At 35.9% G+C, this 21,584-nt stretch overlaps 1 protein-coding gene across 1 annotated transcript in view; it reads left to right on the top strand.

Moving 5' to 3' along the window:
* LOC150088630 (ral GTPase-activating protein subunit beta) overlaps positions 1 to 21,584 on the top strand; it is a 522,786-nt gene that overhangs the window by 163,565 nt on the left and 337,637 nt on the right. Inside the window, exon 12 of the mRNA XM_090369596.1 lies at positions 10,963 to 11,082. Within this exon, the coding sequence (XP_090225722.1) occupies positions 10,963 to 11,082 (120 nt within the window). The remainder of the gene's footprint in view (positions 1 to 10,962; positions 11,083 to 21,584) is intronic.

Genomic DNA, 21,584 nt, shown 5'->3' on the forward strand with positions numbered 1-21,584 from the left:
TGTAACACGGTTAGAGAATTTCGGCATCCAACATTTTTCAACATTTCCACTCTTTTTTGAATCGCCGCTGTTGACTCGCTAGTCGAAAAAAATTATTGAGAAATCCCTGTATTTTATTTTGTTGGGAAATCCCCATGCTATTGAACTTGTAGAAAAATCTAGATTTCTAAGTTTTATTATTGGATAGCAGATGTTAGAAGTTATGTTCCTACCACTACAGTTGTACTAGATACAACTTTAATGGTACAATTTCTTTCAATCAGCCATTAGATCAACTTCTTTCAATCAGCCATTAGATCAACTTCTTTCAATCAGCTATTAGATCAAGGCATTATATCCACCTTTAAAACTCATTACTTCAGAAAATCATTACAATAGATTTTGAAAAAAAAAAAGATTCCAAATCTATTGAAGTAATGGAGGCATGAAAACATTTCTCATTTGTGGACTGTATCACAATCATAGCTTTATCGCTGAAACAAGTAAAATCATCAGTGTTAAATGCATGTTGGAAAAATGTATGGTCAAAGTTAGTTCATTCAGGAAATATGGTTGAACCGGCAGAAAATGGAATAAGTGCGATAGTAGAACTTGCTACGTCGGCTGGAGGGGAAAGTTTTGATGATATAACTGCTGAAGCCCCCATGGGTAGCACAGTTGATAGAATCACCCTCCTCCCCACACCAGGTGGAAAAGACCTGAGTTCAAATCCCATCAATGACGGGAGGAATTTTTATTGGTCTTTTTCACAATGTGGCTGAGTTAGTCGAGCTTAGGCGAGGGTAACATGGTTTTTCTCTCGCAGAATCTCGGGTTTTTCGTCCAGCAAAATAGAAAATCGACCTCAGGACACACTCAATTTATAGACAATATACACAGAATAACATGGCCTTAGTTGCCTATGGTCCTAAAAAAATAAAAAAAAGATATGATTATTACTGAAGACATTCAAGAATTACTGGTAGAAAAAGAGGCTGGCAAAGCGGATTTTGTGGAAATGGCATTGGAGATAAAACCAAATCAATTCAGTGGATGATAGCTCAGATGAAAATTCTAAACTTCCAAATTTTACACTGAAAAACATACGGGAAGGCATAAAGTTAGCCGGTTAAAATCTTATTTCTTGAATGAAAGGAACTCAAAGTTCAAAAGCGAGCTTCAAAAATGCTTAGTTCCATACAACGAAATTCACAAAGATTTATCAAGAAAAAGCAAACAAAACCAGATTACTGATTTTTTAAAGAGTAGAAGATATGTGAAATCTAGAATGGTGTATTTTTGTTAGTTTTGTTAACATTTTTTAACGAAATAGTGTATTTTTGTTAGCTTTTGGAATGTAAACCCCCTCTTTTTTTCTACTTTTTCTTAGTCACGTATAACATGGTTTCACACAATACAACATTTTATATAAACCTAATTACCATGTTATACGAAGGTTACCTGTAGTTAGTAAATTATATAAACCATGAATAGTAAATATGGATATATAAGATTAAAACCAATTAAGAACTGATAAAAATATTTTGCCTAGAAGTAATAAAATATACAAATATAAGGGAATAGTCTGTGAGCCAGAGTGACACTTTGTTAACTTTAAGCAATATGATATTACCTGATTTTGGTTACCTGATTCTGGTGACCCAAATGTGGAAGCACTTTGTATATATACTTCTAGCATTCAATGATAAATGCAATAAAGGGGTCTGTATCCACCACGTTATGGAGTCTACTATTTTGAAATATTATCTTCATGTCATTGACTGTGTGAACAATGAGTAACTTGAGGACCATTATGGGTGGAAAGAGAATGCCATGCTCCTCCAAGTGTTTAGTGAGGAGAAATTGTGTGAAATCAGTTCTCTTACAAATTTACAGCCCTGATACCCCCCCCCCCATGTTCTTCAACAATTTTATAATTTCTTGCCTGATTGTACTGCATAGTACACCCCAGAATCTGGATCAATTTTATATGATACCTATAAAAGCAAAAGTTAAAGGCACAAAAGGTGATATTGTTGTACATGTATGTACTAGTGATATTTATCAAAGAATTTACTTCATAGCATGAGGCAATGTTGAGACAAAATTGTGAGCAAAGGCTAAATTTGAAAGTGTCATGAAGAAGGGCACAAAAGCATACACTTAAGTATAATTTCACAGTCTAGAATAAAGTTCTATGTGCGGTACAGACAGGCGGCTAGTAGAGCTCATGGAATTCTGTTATTGGTATAGACATTTTGGTAACACAGAACAAATAAATGATTATTCTGTTTTATAAGGCAATTGTTAGGTGCATTCTGAGTTCTGCATACTGGGTTAGCGGCCTCATTTTAGAAAGGAAGCAGAACAGTGCAGGGAAGAGGGAAAAGATTAATCACAGGCACAAAAGGTACTCTCACTAGGAACAACTTGAATGCTGATGGCTTCTTTACTCTTTCTTGGGCAACACATACAAGAGTACATAAATTTAAAAGGATGGTTGCATGATAGATGTAAGAAAAATAGCTACAACTTTCTGCAGACAATTGTAGCTATTTTTATCTGTATTTGAATTCTTCTGGACTATTAATATGGATGCTCACACAACTGCAAAATAACCATTAGTTTGCTGTTTATTTCAGTAAATTAGCAATTATTATCGTTAATTAAAAGACGGAAAGCTACTTTAATGTATAATTATAAAATTATGTAGAAAAGACAAATAATATTTTAGGGCAAGAAGCCTCAATGTCAAATTCAAATTATGGCTTTGTTTAGTGCATTTGCATCAATACTGTATAACACAGTTCAATTTTTTAGACAAACTGAAGTTTGTACATTGGCACCATTATTGCAACATCTCATATTGTGATGTCCTTAACAATATATAAGGAGGGCAATGAGTTGTCATCCTTATGCTTCACATAAGTAATGCTTCTTCATTAGAGATGACCACTGTTACTTATTTCACCACCACTAAGACAGCACTGTTTCAAAGCTGTTTGGCTTCTCTTCAGTGATGGTTAGGTACTCAGTGACTTTTTTTTTTTACACAATATGAAAAACACCAAAAGGTATGCTTCTTAGCACACCTTTTGGCGTCTCATATTATTTGTCTAAGAAGAAAAATAATATTTTAGGGCAAGAAGCCTCAAACTATGTCAAATTCAAACTATGACATTGGTTAGTGCATTTGCATCATTACTACATAGTTGAATTTTTTTAGACAAACTGAAGTTTGTACATTGGTATCATTATTGTAACCTTTCATATTGTGAAATCCTTCATGAATTGCCCTCCTTATACATCAAATAAGTAAGGTTTCCCCATTAGAGAAGACTACTATTACTTAATTTCAATTGAGTACCCACCCTCAGACAACACTGTTTTGAAGCTGTTTGGCTTCTCGTCAGTGAGCAGGTAATAAGTATCAAGCGATATAAGGGATGACAAGCTAGTTGTGACTTATTTACACAATATAAGGAGGGGAACTTGTTAAGAATTTCGCAATTATGTGATGTTACAATAATGATGCCAATGTACAAACTTCAGTTTGTTTAAAAATCTAACTGTAATAATGATTCATATGCACTAACCAATATCATAGTTTGAGGCTTCCTGCCCTAAAATATTATTTGTCTAAGAAGCATACCATTTGGCGTCTCTCATATTGTGAAAGTAAAGCGCAAACAAGGTTTACTTGTACCCCAATCCCTAACTAGTCTATGCTACTTTTTTAATAGATTTTCCTAAAAAAAAAGTAGCATGTGCATTAAAAAAACAAAGGTAGATAGTGCACTCCATCAGAAATGTAAAATATCAAGAACGGATTGTGATCACTAAATTTACCATTTGCAGCATGTCACGTTAAAAGTTTGCATTTTCTGTCACTTGCAAAATATCATTCACCAAATTGACTCATACACTGAACTGTTACACGCTGAATTGTCATGCACTGAAGTGTCATGTTGTTTGTTTTGTTATTTGGTTTTTAGGAGCATTAGCAACTAAGGCCATATTGCTCTGGGATATGCGGTGGTCATTCCCTCACCTTTCCGCATCCTCTGTATTTGGTGGTGACGGGCTCGAACCCTGGTCTAATCAAGAAGCATGTGCTACGCACTGCTGCTCCTTCCCACCTGGCTAGGGAGGCGCCGAAGTTGTTGTTGTTGCTTGGGTTTTATTGGCACATTAGTGACTAAGGCTATAATGCGCCCCTGGCTAGGGAGGCACCGAAGTGTCATACAATGTGTCTTGCAACAAATTGATGTGATCCCATATCCTGGTTATGGTTAACCTATCTTTCTTACAAAAAGATATTGAGTTAAAGAGTAACCTTGGAATACATGCTATGCCACCAATGAAATCATGGTTCATTGCTTGTCTGAGTGTTGCAGTCCTGTTTTGTAGTATCCTAATTTAGCCTTGTATTAATTATTAGTAATCCTTTTTTTCAAGTGCATAGATATATATTTCTTTTCTTTGAGTACATGTGTATATATATTGGAATTATGTCTAATGAGAATTAGATTTAAATATTAAAGTTTTAAATAGCGTAAATGAGGGTATTAGCTCCTACATTAATACTATTGTACAATGACAATTAGTTATTATACGTGCATGAGTTATATATGTACTTAACTTATTTATACATTATTACTTTTTAAATTATGGTACTACTTGGGAGCATCGAGTTTGTAGTGACCCCAACCAACCCACTAGTTATATATAAATCTAGCCATGGTATGGATAGCTTTATGTATAAATATATAACAGATACGTATAAAAACAACAAAATTAATGTAAATTTAAAGAAGATTAGAGACTTTTAGAGAAAGTTGGAGAAATTGGAGAATTCGCGAATACTGGAGAAATCAGAGAAAATTAGCAAAAGTTAGCGAAAATTAACATTCTCCCTCATGGCCATACATCTGCTACTTCCTCAGGGTCTTTGAGAAGACATATAGCCATACTAGAGGAATGGATTATACATACCCATTTCTGTAATCTCTATACCAGTTTTGCTAGGTTAACTTTAGGTAATTACTTGATGAATAATTTGGAATAATGCAAGTGAGTAATTTTTTTGAATATATGTACTTAATTTTAAATAAACAGGGTGGATTACATATATGACAGCAAACAGTGATAGGAGATTCAAAGCACTACGGGTATGTATCAGATTAAAATATCATTGTACCTCACCTCCATATCCTGTGGTGGTCAGTCCGAAAATGTTAAATTTTCTGCCTTCTTTAGGTTTTATGTGTGTGGTATTGTTTATTACGCAGACGTACCAGGTTTTATCCATGGCATGATAGTTTACCTTGCCATAGGCTAAATCTAATGCTCTGCATTTCTGAGAGTGGGCTGGATGTTAAATTATAATTTAAAGCTTGGGAAAATTGTATATTTTTGCTTGTTATTGTAGGAAGCAGATACAATATGATACTAATTTTTATATTTATGTTTGATGCGTTAAATTAAGCTAAAAATGAGAAATAATAGAAATAAATGGAAATAAATTGACATTATAGATATTAAAATAAGAAATAATAACAATAAATGAAAATAAATTGAAATGATAGATATTAAAATTAATCATGTTATCCATAGGGCATAGACTGGCAATGCTTTTCTAAGGCATGACGGCCCTGTATGTGCCCTTGGGGATAACTATTTACAAATATGTACAGCCTCCTTCATTGTGAATCTTAACTCTGTGTTTTTCTCGTTATATTCATGTTTGTAAATAAATTTTGTTTTAGTGGAATGCAATATACCTGCTTAGTGATGATGACCAGTGTATTTACATTCATGGTGTTAATAACTCTGCTAGTGGGGATTTGGTTTTGGACATCCAGGTACCATGCGGATAGGTGACGAGCCTCACCTATGTGCAGTTAACCTGGGGTTCAAATGGGGGTCAATTTACAGCTCTAATAGGAGCATTTATGTTCTGTGAAAAAACATTTTTTCTTTGATACTGTTAAGATTAATGTTAGTTTGTTGCTGTTTGAGTTTAGCTTGTGCAGCTATCTTTATGCGGTGGCTGATGTAATTGAGGTATTTTGTTTTTGATGAGGGTATTTTTTAGTTTTATTAAAGCTTCCACCATGTTTTCTAGGTTATTGCATATGTGTATAATTCTGTTGGTTTGGTTTCTGATCACGTTTTTATGTCTATTTTTGGCTAAATTAGTTTCCCAGTTAGTTAATTTAATAGCTGGGAGATTTGGTTTTATTTGGTTTTTTTTTCAGGAGCATTAGCAACTAAGGCCATATTGTTAGTTAATTAAAGTTGGTTAATCCCAGTTAGTTAATTTAATACCTGGGAGATTTGGTTTTATTTGGTTTTTTTTTTTCAGGAGCATTAGCAACTAAGGCCATATTGCTCCGGTGCAGTGGTCATTCCCTGACCTTTCCGCATCCTCCGTATTTGGTGGTGACGGGCTCGAACCCCGGTCTAATCAAGAAGTGTGTGATAAGCACTGCAGCTCCTTCCCACCTGGCTACGGAGGCGCCAGTAGCTGGGAAGCTAAACCAGTCTCTTTTATCGTAGTGTCTGGTATACACCTGACGCTATGATAAAAGAGACTGGTTTAGCTTCCCATTTGTTATTGTGATTTGAAAGAAGGTGGCTTGTAGGTTTCTGTGTTAGTTCTTTCTATAGTCAGTTCTTCGGAATAAATTTCCACAGTCGTGTTGTCGAAATCTGCATAGTTGATGACAAGTACATCGTCAATGTACCTATAGTATGTGATGTCTTCTTTAATCTTATTTTCATGAAAGTGCAAATAGAGGTTGGCTATGGAGCAAGAACTACTTGAAACCATAACCATGCCTCTTATTTGCACATAGATGCTATTACCCATCTGTATGTAGTTATTTTTCACATTAAGGTTGATAAGGTCTATCCAGTACTGTTTTTTATATCCTAGTTTATCTTGATATTCTTTGTAATATTCAGATAGTACTTTTATCAAATTGTCGAGTGATATGCTGATGAACAAGTTTTGAAGTCATAAGTGTACAATTTGTTAATATGGTTGTTTCTAATATATTCAATGTACTGCCTGTTATTGGAGATGAATTTTGTGTTTGTGAGATTGCTGATTATTATATTTAATTTGGTTTTCATTATTTTGCTAGATGTTTTGTTGTAGCTGTTCCAGCATGTGATGATGAACCTTTTCCCTGTTGGGTCTTTGTGGAATTTGGGAATCCAGATAATGTATGGATATTGGGTGTTATCCCTTTTTAATTTGATTTTATTATGTAATGCTGTTAGTTTTTTAATGATTGTGTTAGGGGTGGAGCTGATGAATTTGAATCCCAGGTTAATTGCGCATAGGTGAGGCTCGTCACCTATCCGCACGATACCTGGATATCCAAAATCAAATCCCCACTAGCAGAGTTATCAACACCATGAATGTAAATACACTGGTCATCATCACTATGCAGGTATGTTGCATTCCACTAAAACGAAATTTATTTACAAACACGGAATATAACGAGAAACCACAGAGTTAAGATTCACATTGAAGGAGGCTGTATATATTTGTAAATAGTTATCCGCAAGGGCACATACAGGGCCATCATGCCTTAGAAAAGCCAGTCCATGCCCTATGGATAATATGATTAATTTTAATATCTATAATGTCAATTTATTTGCATTTATTTCTATTATTTCTCATTTTTAGCTTAATTTAATGCATTAAACATGAATATAAAAATTGATATCATATTGTATCTGCTTCCTACAATAATACAAGCAAAAATATACAATTTTCCCAAGCTTTAAATTATAATTTAACATCCAGCCCACTCTCAGGAATGCAGAGCATTAGATTTAGCGTACGGCAAGGTAAACTATCACGCCACGGATAAAACCTGGTACATTTGTGCAATAAACAGTACTACACACATAAAACCTAAAGAAGGCAAGAAAATTGAACATTTTCGGACTGACTACCACACAGGATATGGAGGTGAGGTACAGTGATATTTTAATCTGATACATACCCGTAGGGCTTTGAATCTCCTATCACTGTTTGCTGTCATATACGTAAACCACCCTGTTTATTTAAAATTAAGTACATATATTCAAAAAAATTACTCGCTCACATTATTCCAAATTATTCACCAAGTAATTACCTAAAGTTAAGCAAGCAAAACTGGTATAGAGATTACAGAAACGGGTATGTATAATACATTCCTCTAGCATGGCCCCGAGGCTCAAAGCCCCTGAGGAAGTAGCAGATGTATGGCCATGAGGGAGAATGTTAATTTTCTCCGATTTCTCCAACTTTCTCTAAAAGTCTCTAATCTTCTTTAAATTTACATTAATTTTGTTGTTTTTATATGTATCTATGTTATTTATACATAAGGCTATCCATACCATGGCTAGATTTATATATAATTATTGGGTTGGTTGGGGGTCACTACAAACCTGATGCTCCCAAGTAGTACCTTAATTTAAAAAAGTAATAATGTATAAATAAGTTATATATATATATATATATATTTTTTATTACTATTTTTTTTTCTATGTGTCAGCTCTGGTAAGTACCTATGTAGATCTAGGTTTTTCAAGCTCATTTCAAGTACCTTTCAAATAACATATCCATTTATGTATGAATTGTCTTGAAAATTTTCCATTATGTAATATCATCTGTTCTCTGTGTTTTCAATTAATAGATGACGCAGTTTTACTAGATAACAGTGCAAAAACAGCCTTTTCATAACTGTTTTTGTGCTATTTATCAGAGGAAGAGAAGATTTCACCGACTGTCAGAAAGTCATTCTTGTCTGATTTTGATTTACAGAAGCTGAAACTGAGCTAATTCTTTGAAATTCATATCCAAAAGTTGATGAAATTAAATTAATTGATACACAATAGATGTAGAGGATATTATTGCTTCAAAAAATAATATCGAGCAAAGAAGCAAAAGTTTGTTCACACTCTGTCCTCGGCTTTGTAAAACATCAATAATGCAATACTTACTATAATATAACTAACTAATAATAAATATCACTAAAAAGTAATAAATGTTGGTTAAAACTAACAAATGATAAATGTGTATTCTATTGTATTCTTATTATTTTTTTAAAATCAATCTGTGTTATCGACTTCTTTATAACATAAATATACAAGAGAAATGATTAGTCTGTTATTTTGATATATGTTACCATTTCTAGGAACACATCCCCAATGTAAATTGGAAACAACCTGTATTAAGATAATAGCAAATTCCTGCTGGCCACGAGTAATAAAATCATAATGAAATCCTGTTGGCAAGCCCACAGGTATTTGATATTTATACACTTCTAGGAAACTTAGTTTGCTTTATTGGTAATATACAAAAATATTGCATCTGCACTCACAGCATATCTAAGCCCTAATTTGGAGCACTGTGAAAAAATCCTTGGAAATAGAAGGCTTAAAGATGAGAAAAAAAATTTTCGACCTTCCCTCCCAAAACAGAAAGTACTTTTCATCATGCACAGGAAGAAATCTATTAGGCAAATTAAATATGAAACTGGGCTTTCAATAGCAATTGCACACACACAAGATGAGAATAGGATATTATTATTATTATTAGCCATAAGGTGCAAGGAAGCCTGAGGCTTATGCTGCACAAGCCAAAAAAAAAAAATCCCATGTTACCCTGAGAGAGAGAGAGAGAGAGAGAGAGAGAGAGAGAGAGAGAGAGAGTGTCAGAAGTATAAGGGAATCACCAAGAAAGCAAGAAAGAGAAGAATGATGATATCCAGCTCAGGACTATGGGTTTGCCAAGCCCATACTCACCACATATGAGCCCCTGGGCAAATATCACCTCTACAAAGAGCTGATTCCCTGCACATACATTGAGTTAAGATGATTCTGCTCAGAGACTCTTCAGTTGTGTAAATGGGTTTTGTTACCTGTGTACACTAATGGCATTTTTTTTTTCTTGTTGATGTAGTGTTTCTTTTGAATATCTATGCCAATAAGCAAAAATAGTTAATAATTTGGACATCATCAGCTCTCATATCATTGAATAGAAATCTGATAACATGATATTAAAATGCCTGATCCAAAATAGCATGAAGTGTGTGTTTGTGTGTGTGTGTGTGTGTAACATCCTATATAGTTATAAATACGATTGCTTTGAAATAGATAGTATGTTGGCAATGCACAAATTTTTTACAAAATGTTATTTTTCATCTTTACAGAACATTTTAGAGAATGTTACTCTCATATGATTCACTTAAGTGGTTCACCTTTAGCATTAGTATCAGCATTAGTAGAGACATATGATGCAAGAAAGCAAGGTTATATAGCATCAATCAGAAAAAAAAAAAAAAAAAACCCTTCCCGTTTCACCTATCCATTCACTCCAAAAGTTTGTCTAGTTCAGCCTCGAATTTATTTAAGCCATCAACTTCCACGACAGATAGAAGTTTGTTCCAGCAATCAACCACCCACTGGTTAAGGGCAAATTTCTGCACATCTATTCTGCAACTGTCTTTCCTCAGTTTGAATTTATGCCCCCCTCAGGTGCAGAATCTGATTAAGAGGAAGAATCCCACCAGCATTGAGCTTGCTCAAACCATTCAAGGCCTTATACAATTCAATCAGATCACCTTTCAGGTGCCTAGTCTCCAGACACTGCAAGTTGCTGAACTTAAACCTTTCTTGGTAACAGTAACCCTTTGCTTCACTCATCGTTACCCTTCTTGAGTTGAGAAGAGTGAGTTGTACTTCACAAATGAAGAGCTGCTTTGCTCTCCAGTAATGACAGGAGCTTGTTATTTGTAAACATTAAAATCTATGTGGAAGTTGAATTTTTTTGGTTTTTCCATTGAATTTGATTCTCTTCCCTTTACTCCATTAAAATTATATATTCATTGTATATACTCACTATATTCAGAAGTTTTTGATCTCTGTGCTAAAGATTAAAGATAATTATTTTAAAATCTGAATTCTGTTATATTCCAGATATTTCTTCTACAAATGAAAAACCTGTAACTTTTCATTCTCTGAGGGTAAGATTAGTTAATTTGCTAATCAATGCTCTGCAAGTTGAGTCTGATTCAACAAATACACATATGTTGCTTGGTAAGTTTTAATTTATCAGTTTTTTTTAATTTTTTTTTATTAGTGAATCTTAATCTGCCCATTTTTAAGTTTAACTTATAAGCAGGTATCTGGGACTTTGGTGGAGCTGCTTAGTTAAAAAAATCTATTTTTTAGTAAAAAAAAGGAAATAGGAAGTTATGCAGAAACCTTCAGTTTCTTTTTCAAAAATTAAACTTTCAAAATCAAAAATTGCACCTTCATTCAATGTTTTTATGTTCTGTCTCTGAGGACTGGAGTCGGGGTGGGGGGGTTATCAATATGTAATGCAACCAGCCACCAGTGTCATCAAATCCACTGGTCTAAAACTGGTTATTTTCCAAAATAGTGATATGCCATGCTGAATTTCTCAGCACTTTTCACAAGCATGTTACAAGGAATGGAATGCAATTACTTAAGAGTTATGCACTAAACTGGAAAACTGAAATGAAGTAATATATAGAACACGAGCAGATCTAAATACCGTGAGAAGCTGTAGGTATAATGTTAAAAAAAAGAAAAAATCCCCACAACACTTTGTATAAAGGCACATGTCTTTTATATTCTAGATGTGTTGTCATACCCAAGCAGTGTATTATAGTTTGAAACATGCTAAACACTTTATGATTATTATAATATATGATTATTATTATAATAAAATTGTTATTTATTTTAATGTATTATTTATTTAATTAAAATAACAATTGCAACATTTTTTTTTTATATTGTATACCACATACAATCATTTTACTCATTTATCTATCATTTTGATATACAAGTAATATACAGGGTGTCCTTGAAATTGACTTTAATATTTATCTAGAAAATAATTCATTAAAATACAAGCTAAAAGTGTACGCTTAGTTTAAAGTATGAGCAATGGGTTTTGGGTTAAAGCATTAAACAGATTAGCCAGATTTAGCCAGATTTCCTCTAGCTTGTAAGAACGATGCTCAAAGAAAACAAGGCTTCAAGCAAATGAAAGACAAGAGTAACTGTACTTTTCTTTGTAAACCAAACAGGAAATCACAAACTGAAGCCACTTTGCGTAGGAAAGTTTAAATCACCATGGTGCTTCCATCACATGAACATGGCCTCAATGCCATTTGTCTGTGACTTTAGCAAAAAATGCATGGATGACTTCCAATATTTTTGAAAACTGGTTTTATAAGCAATTTGTACCTGATGTACGTAAGCAAGCACTTTCTTACAAGGGCTATATATCAAAGCTCTCTTTCTACTGGACAATTGTCCTACCCATCCTCCTGATAATCTAACGAGAGATGGTAAAATCCGAGTGAACTACTTACCGAAAAATATCACAACAAAGATACAGCCTCAGTATCAAGGGATTATAACAACATTTAAAATGAACTTTCACAAGATTCTGATATAGTGAATAATCACTAGTAAGGATTCTGTTACCTCATTTTTAAAGAAGCTGAACTTAAAGGAAGTTTTGTACATTGGTAGAAAAGTGTGGGAAACCATGACAAAAAAAGTGTATATCAAAATGTTGGAGAAACATATTGGGTGCAAGTCTGATCCCAGATAACTCCCAAGTAGCCAGTGACAGTGATGCAGAGAATGACTTAGATGGCTTTATAGGGGAAGACTTTGCCTCTACTGACCAGTTTTTGGAAAGGTACTCTAATGAAGGTCTAACAGAAAACATGGCAATGTCAAGCTAGTACTGGCACAGTTCATCAATAGAGAAAGAGGGACCACAGTAGAATGTTGGATAGATGGGAACTATCATACATATGAGCATGTGACTGACTCTGAAATAATCGAAAACATTATTGGCAAAAGTCATGATCCAGGTACAACCGAAGATGATGAAGACGAGGAGCCAGAGCCACTACCACTAAGATTGTGGAGGCACTCGCTGGTTTACAGATTGAAATTAAATTTCTTGAAACAGAAATAGTAGATTCCTTTTCGATTTTACACTTAAAACGCTTATTGAAATTGTTAAAAAGAAACAGAGTACATATGAAGTTTGAATTCTGAAAATGAAACAGTCAACCCTTTATTGCTTTTTAAAAAAATGAAAGACTTGAGAGTAATGACTGAAATGTGCAAAAGTTAGTGCCAATGTCTACTGAGTAGTTGAAAGAACACTAATATTATGTTTTCCTTTTTCTCCCGAATTTTCAACTGTTTGTTAATTTCAAAACATGAACATAACAGTCAATAAAATGACATGGAAAAGCAGTTTTGTGAGTATTGATTTGTTTTTGTGACAAAAAGTGTCTTTATCATGATTGTGTATTTAACAACATGAATATTGGTTGTATAGTGCATTAATAAAAGATTGAAACAACACAATTGCATAGTATTTCTTATTATTCTTTGTGTGATTTTTCTTAGACGTAGCAGTGAAATTATCACGCAAAAAAAGAAACAAGCAAAATTGATAGTACTTATGAAATTGGAATTCCGAAAAATGGCTAGAATTTTCTAACGTGATCCAGCTTATATTGTGATGTGATTCTTTGTACCCTCAGCATTGTGATATTAGCATTAGCAAGGGCACATGATGCAAGAAAGCAAACTTATATAGCATCAGCCAAAAAAAAAAACACACACACACCCTTCTCATTTTACTCATCCACCTGCTCCAAATTTTTGTCTAGTTCTTCCTTGAATCTGTTTAAGCTATCAACTTCTATGACAGATGGAAGTTTGTTCCATTTGTCGTTGTTCCGCTGGCTAAAGGCAAACTTCTGTACATCTATCCTACAACTGTCTTTCCTCAATTTGAATTTATGCCCTCTCAGGTGATTATTCTGAGCAAGAGGAAAAATCCCATCAGCATTGAGCATGCTCAAACCATTCAAGGCTTTATACACCGCAATCAGATCACCTTGAAGGTGCCTAGTCTCCAGACTGTAATTTGCAAAACTTAAGCCTTTCTTCGTAAGAGCAACCCTTTGTTCCATTCACTAATCTTGTTGCCCTTCTCTGTACTCGTTCCAACAGCTCTACATCCTTCTTAAAATAAGGTCTCAGACCTGTATACAGTACTCAAGGTGTGGCCTGACCATTGCCTTATACAAGGGGATAATCACCTCCTTATCCCTGCTAGAAAAATTCCTGTATATCATTGACAACACCATGGGCTACTCTTGCAGACTGTCTGCACTGCTCAGAAAACTTCATATCTGCCTACACAATTATCCCCGGGGACCTTTTCACTCTCTACCTCTGTCAGTTTAGTACCACACAGTTGATACGTTACTCTGGGGTTACTGCTTCCCATATGCAGTACTTTACATTTGTCAATGTTAAACTTCAGTTGCCACCTCTCAGCCCATCTACTCAACTTTTCTAGATCCTGTTGCAGCAGCGTACTGTCATTAGGGTCATTAACAACCCGGCGGACCTTCGTATCATCTGCAAACTTGGACATTAAGCCTGTATACCATCATCAATATCACTAATGAATACAGAAAACAACAATGGACCCAGCACTGAACCCTGGGGGACTCCACTAATAAATAACATTAGTCCACGATGAGCAGTGTCCATTGATTACCACTCTCTGTCTTCTCCCACTCAACCATCCCTTTATCCATAGCAGCAATTTGCCTCCAATGCCACACTGCTCCAATTTGTGCAGCAGTCTTCCATGTGCAACAGTATCAAAAGCCTTTCTATGATCCAAATATATGATATAAAAATTATTCTTTGCATCCAGTTCCTTTGTGACTATCATAGTTTCCAATCAAATTGGTCAGACAAGACTTCCCCTTAACAGACTCATACTGTGTCTCAGCTATAACTGAAGTCTTGTCTAGATGATCCTGCAATGCTTCTTTAACCAGTGCCTCCATTAATTTCTCTGAAGTTAAACTTACAGGTCTGTAATTACCTGTGTCTCCCTCTAATCTCTGTGTCTCTTTGTGGATTGGGGTCACATTTGCACATTTCCAGTCCATGGGTACCTCCCCTGAGTCCAAGGAAGCTGTCATAATTTTGGCTAAGGGTTTGCTTACTTCCTTTGCTGCCTCCTTTAATATAACTGGATAGATTCCATCCACCCCAGGTGCCTTTCTTATGTTTATCTTCAACAATCTGTCCTCCACTTTACTCTCAGTTATTAAAAGATTATCTAGCTTACTGCCAGAGTTTAATACACATCTGGTATTCCCCTCCCTGGATAACTCCTCATGGTGAATGTAGATGTAAAATATTCATTTAGTTTGTTAGCTACCTGAACAGGATCATCAACAGTTGAACCATCGATATCAAGTGGACCAATCTGGTTCATCCCCTTCTTCTTAGAGTTTAAATAAGTAAAGAACTCTTTGCTGTTTTTCTTTGCATCCTTTGCCAAAGATTTCTCATAATTTGCCTTTGCCTGCCTAACCTCCATTGTGAATTGGTTACAGACAGATATAACAGGTTTCAGCTGTATATGGTTTCAGCATGACAGACTCCACAATTTGGGCAACAAGTAAGAATGTTCTTAAATGATTGTTACTGTAAACACTGGAGTGGTCGCGAGGTCCCATTTTTTTGGATGCCACGATCTCCTGACCTTAACCTGTTGGATTTGTATGTGTAGGTCGCACGAAACAAATTAGTTACGCTACAGAGGTTAACAACGAGGTGGCTTGGTGAATCATATCCACAAAGCTGCTGCTGCTGCTGCTATTAAAAACAATACAGTGCTACTCACACCATGTTGAATACTGCCTCCTGTCGCATGGCACTCATTTAAAACATGTTTTGTGATATTTCTCTTGATCTTGAAATAACATACATGTATAAATTATAAATCCAGTTTAATGTAAAAATACAAATATATACTAATAGGCAGTAGCTTTCGAGACTGGCGTGTCTCTTCATCAACTAAAATTCAAATACAAAAATACAACGGATAAGTGCAATGAGCTGAGTGAGGCACGTTAATCATGTGCCATTGTTGTTGCATGGACGTGCGCTGCTTTTACTCCACTGATCATCTAGCATTAAAACGGTTGTCTCTAGGATGGGGTGTAGACGTATGCCTTTGTGGTGGTTTATTGCCTTTGGATTGTTTAATATGTTAAGTGACTCTAGCCATAGGCGGTGGTGAAAGTGTCTTGAGTGGTCTACTACTACTTCACAGTCACGTTTGGGATCAAGATCGTGGTTGGTGGCCCAAAAATGTTCCGCGGCTGCGGACTGGTCAGTTTCGGCAAGCCGGATTGCTCTGTCATGTTCCGTAAGGCGATCTTGGAGACGCCTTGATGTTTCTCCTATGTAGCAACTGTCACAGTCTCTACAGGTGATGCGATATACTACATTGCTGCGTCAGACAGGTGTGACAGGGGTCTTCACACTGGAGACAAGTGAACGTAGGTTCCTGCAGGGTAACTGCACGCATTTGATGTTGTAATTTCTAAGGACCTTTGAGATCCATCCTGACACGCCTGGATAATAGGGAATGTAGACGGATGATATACCATCTTGATTTGGTGGTCTTGGGTGGGATGTGAGTTCTTGTGCCTGTAATAGGCATCTGCCTAGCACATGGGATGGATAACCACATTTGGTTAGGTCCGCCTTCACACGGGAGATCTCGTTACGCCTAATTGTATCAGTGCTGGAATGGCTCCAGGCCCTGGAGAATAGGGTGTGGGCAGTGCTATTGAGATGACTTGGTGCGTGGCCGGATCTGTAGTTAGTGAATTGACCGCACCACATAGGTTTGCGGTATACTGAAGTCTCTAGATGTGGGCCTACGCGATGTACTAGGACATCCAGGAACGGGAGCGCATCGTTGACCTCTAACTCTATAGTAAACTTGATGAAATTGGATAGGGAGTTGAGGTATTCCAGTAGAATAAATTCCTCAGCAAGTACATAGCAGTGCTATGTACCTGCTGATAGACTAAATACTCAAAAGTGAAGGTCTTCTACGTGCTACTGGCTGCCAACTACTGCAATTCTGTAGATTACCAAAGATCCACAAACCGGGTATTCCCCTTAGACCAATAGTGTCGTGCTGCAGTGCCCCAACGTATGAACTGTCCGAGCATATCGCGCACCTCCTCTCACCTCTTGTAGAAAATACCTCACACACCGTTAAAAAAGCAGTGAATTCATCCACCTCATTAAGGACCTTTCAATCCTTGACAACACCGTCATGGCATCATTTGATGTGATTTCTTTATTCACTTCAATTCCCGTCCAACAGGCCGTGCACTGCGCCAGAAGGCTCCTCGAGAACGACTTAAGCCTCCAATCCAGGACATCACTATCCACTGATGACATCTGCACCACCCTCAACATATGCTTATCAAACAGCATCTGCACTTTTGAGGATTCAGTCTTTCAGCAGGTACATGGCACTGCTATGGGTGCCCCTGTTAGTTCCGTAGTAGCCAACATCACCATGGAAGATCTGGAGAAGCAGATACACCGGAACCCACCTACACCTATTACAACATGGTGTAGATACGTTGATGATATTTTTACTGTAATACCACGTGGCTCTGAAACAGCACTACTGGAATACCTCAACTCCCTATCTAATTTCATCAAGTTTACTATAGAGTCAGAGGTGAACGGTATGCTCCTGTTCCTGGATGTCCTAGTGCATTGCGCAGGCCCACATCTAGAGACTTCAGTATACCACAAACCTATGTGGTGCGGTCAATTCACTAACTACAGATCCGGCCATGCACCAAGTCATCTCAATAGCACTGCCCGCACCCTATTCTCCAGGGCCTGGAGCCATTCCAGCACTGATACAATTAGGCGTAACGAGATCTCCCGTGTGAAGGCGGACCTAACCAAATGTGGTTATCCATCCCATGTGCTAGGCAGGTGCCTATTACAGGCACAAGAACTCACATCCCACCCAAGACCACCGAACCAAGATGGTATATCGTCCACCTACATTCCCTATTATCCAGGCGTGTCAGGACGGATCTCAAAGGTCCTTAGAAATTACAACATCAAATGCACGCAGTTACCCTGCAGGAACCTACGTTCACTTGTCTCCAGTGTGAAGACCCCCGTCACACCTGTCTTACGCAGCAATGTAGTATATCGCATCACCTGTAGAGACTGTGACAGTTGCTACATAGGAGAAACATCAAGGCATCTCCAAGATCGCAGGCGCAGAACATTTTTGGGCCACCAACCACGATCTTGATCCCAAACGTGACTGTGAAGTAGTAGACCACTCACGACACTCTCGCCACCGCCTATGGCTAGAGTCACTTAACATATTAAACAATCCAAAAGCAATAAACCGCCACAAAGGCATACGTCTACACCCCATCCTAGAGACAACCGTTTTAATGCTAGATGATCAGTGGAGTAAAAGCAGCGCATGTCCGTGCAACAACAATGGCACATGATTAACGTGCCTCACTCAGCTCATTGCACTTATCCGTTGTATTTTTGTATTTGAATTTCAGTTGATGAAGAGACATGCCAGTCTCGAAAGCTATTGCCTATTAGTATATATTCGTATTTTTACATTAAACTGGATTTATAATTTATATGTGTATGTTATTTCAACCATGGACCCCAGTACACCAGGCCCATTCGTTACTATTCCCTTGATCTTGTTTTTGATTGTAGGTAATAAAATTAATTTACTCCTGGTGTACAGCATTATTGAGTTTCAGTTGCTTTTCAATTTATAGTGTAATTTTAATTAACAAACATTTATTGTTCTGGATATATTGATAACCATGTACAGTACAAGTAACATTATTCAGATACTCAGTAATAATTAAAATAAAAATGTTTTTACATAAATAAAATGTTTCTACTTAAAGTAAGCTTTTCATAAATTTACTATTATATGTAAAATACTACAAGCAGAAATGACATCACTAGTCTAACACCCTAACTCAAAATCCATTGCTCTTGCTTCAAACTGAGTCTAGACATTTCTTGTATTTTATTGAACCATTCCTTCAATAAATATCAATGTCAGTTTCAAGGACACCTAAAAAAATGTTTTGCTTATACTCTAGCATGTAACCCCAGGGGCTCCCATCTGGTGAGTGTGGGCTTGGCACACCCAGGGTCCTGAGCTGGATATCATCATTCTTCTCTTTCTTTGGTGATTCATTTCTACTTCTGATTTATTTTCTTTCTTTCTCTCTCTCACACAGGGAATTTTTTTTGGCTGGTGCAGCATAAGCCTCAGGCTTCCTTGCACCATATGGCTAATAATAATAACATAGCAACTACCCTGTGTACTTGGTAGCAATACCCGTCATGAGGTGGAACCCCCTTCCCCAATCAGGGAGAAATAATATAAGATAATAATAATGTCATATAAGTCAGAGGAGTTTACAGTTCATCATTTTGATAAGAATACATTCATTACATATATTTAGCAGTTATATGGGAAAGAATAATGGTCAAGTGAGATGCATGCATTGTGCACTCCCACACTGGCCATTCAGCTAAATTTTATTCTGAAAGAAAACAGAATGATTCCTAAAAAGAAAAGTGATATATAGTTTTAAAAAAAAAGTACCGTTTTATTCTAATTACCTTAAGTTATATTCTAGTTACAGTATAAAATGAAGCTGTATTTTTTTATAAATGCTATGTTGTAAAGCACCACTAATAAATCAATATTAATGCAGGGAATGTCTGTGAACAGAATCATGAGATTTTAATTTGTGACACTGGTAGATGAAATATAATATCATGATGAAACTTAACCAGTAAGCTCCCAGTTAACTTTTTAAGTATGGTAAAACCTCATAAGTCCAGTACCCTTAGGGACATAGCATGTTACAGATTTTTGAAAATTCTCTGTGTTTTTTTTTTTTTTTTTTTTTTTAAATCTTATATATAACATTATATATAGTATTCAGATATATTTCATTATTTATTAACTAATACAGTAGTTTGATCCCTATAATCTCCAGAAAATGATAGTAATCATCATTAGCCAAAATTTTAACCTATACCGATGGATTAGTCCAGTGGGTAATGTACTTGCTTGAGAAATAAAGGTTGTGGGTTTGAATGCTGCCTCTGGTGTGGATGTTGCAATTGTCCAAGATATATGAGATATAAGTAGTGTGACGTGATTTCAGCAATGAAATCACCTTAAAAACTAAAATACATACTAATGTACTATGAACTAATATTGAATGTCTCATAAGACAAATAATTTTATACATTGTAAATATGTATTAATGATGATATACAGTCTAGGAAATATGTAAAACAGAAAGAAATTGATGTTTTGAAATTATTAATAGAATATAATATATCAATTTGGCACTTGCCATGCTTTTTTAATTCTGGTCAGCCTGTTTTTCCTTCTGCCCTTGTACTGTCACCTATCCTTGGAAATGTTATTTTGATTCTCAATCACTGTTATCCACCAGTTTTTGTTATTAAAATCAATGTAATATAAAAGTAACTGTGATTGATACTAGCTCTTATATGAAAAGCTGAAATGTTAGTTTTTGTTATATTTGGCAGTAGTGAAATGAAAAAAGCCGCACTGTGGGAAAATTTACAGACATATAAGTTAGTGCAAATGCATCATGTCTGTATGCAGTAAATTAACTGAAGTTATTATATTGGTATTGTTTCATACATCTTATATTGAGAATGCCTTCATGATGAGTTGCCTATTTGGTTATACTTTGAATAAGTAACGCTTCTCCAATAGATTTTAGTCCTAACACTTCCTCAATAGAGTTTAGTCCTAATGCTTCCCCAATTTCAGTGGATATGACCATCCTGACATCTATTTCAGGGATATTTTGGCCACTTCATCAGTGGGTGGGTAGTTTAATACCTAATAAAAAATTAAGTATTAAAAACTAAACACCATTTGGCATCTCTCATATTGTGGACTTATTTTCACAACTGGGTTGTCAGCTGTAATACCAACTGTCACCAGTTTAGGGGTACCTAAACTGGTGATGGGCCAAATAGTCCTGAAATGACTGTCTGGGGGTGGTGGTGAGAATAAGTAACAATAGTCTTCTCTGTTGGGGAAGACATATTATAACCATAAGTAATTTGTTGTGGAGGCATTCACAATTTGAGATGTAATGAAATATTGCCACTATAATAACTTTGTCTAATTTGCTACATATAGACATAATGCAATTGCATTAACTTTTATGTCTGTAAATTTTCCTGCAGTCTGAGGCTTTTGCCCTGAATTTTTATTAAAATATTAACCTGCCAAAAACTAATTGGCATCTCTCATATCGTGGACTTAATTTCACAACTGGGTTATCAGCTGTTATACCATCAGGATATTTCACCTAGCTGTTTCAGGGCTATTTTTGGACCTTCACCCACTGATGAAGGTCCAAAAATAGCCCTGAAACAGCTATCTGGGTGGTGGTGGTGGTGGTGATATTCACTGAAAATAAGTAACAGTAGTCTTCTCTGTTGGGGTGGCATTAGTTATTCGAAGTATAACTGAATGTGCAACTGTAATAGCTTCAGTTAATTTACACTTTATATACTTCAAAATAAAACCAAGCCATAGAATAGTGGCA

The sequence above is a fragment of the Mastigoproctus giganteus genome, chromosome 3, assembly GCF_048544385.1.
Source record: "Mastigoproctus giganteus isolate SK-2022 chromosome 3, ASM4854438v1, whole genome shotgun sequence".
NCBI classification, from domain to species: Eukaryota; Metazoa; Arthropoda; class Arachnida; order Uropygi; family Thelyphonidae; genus Mastigoproctus; species Mastigoproctus giganteus.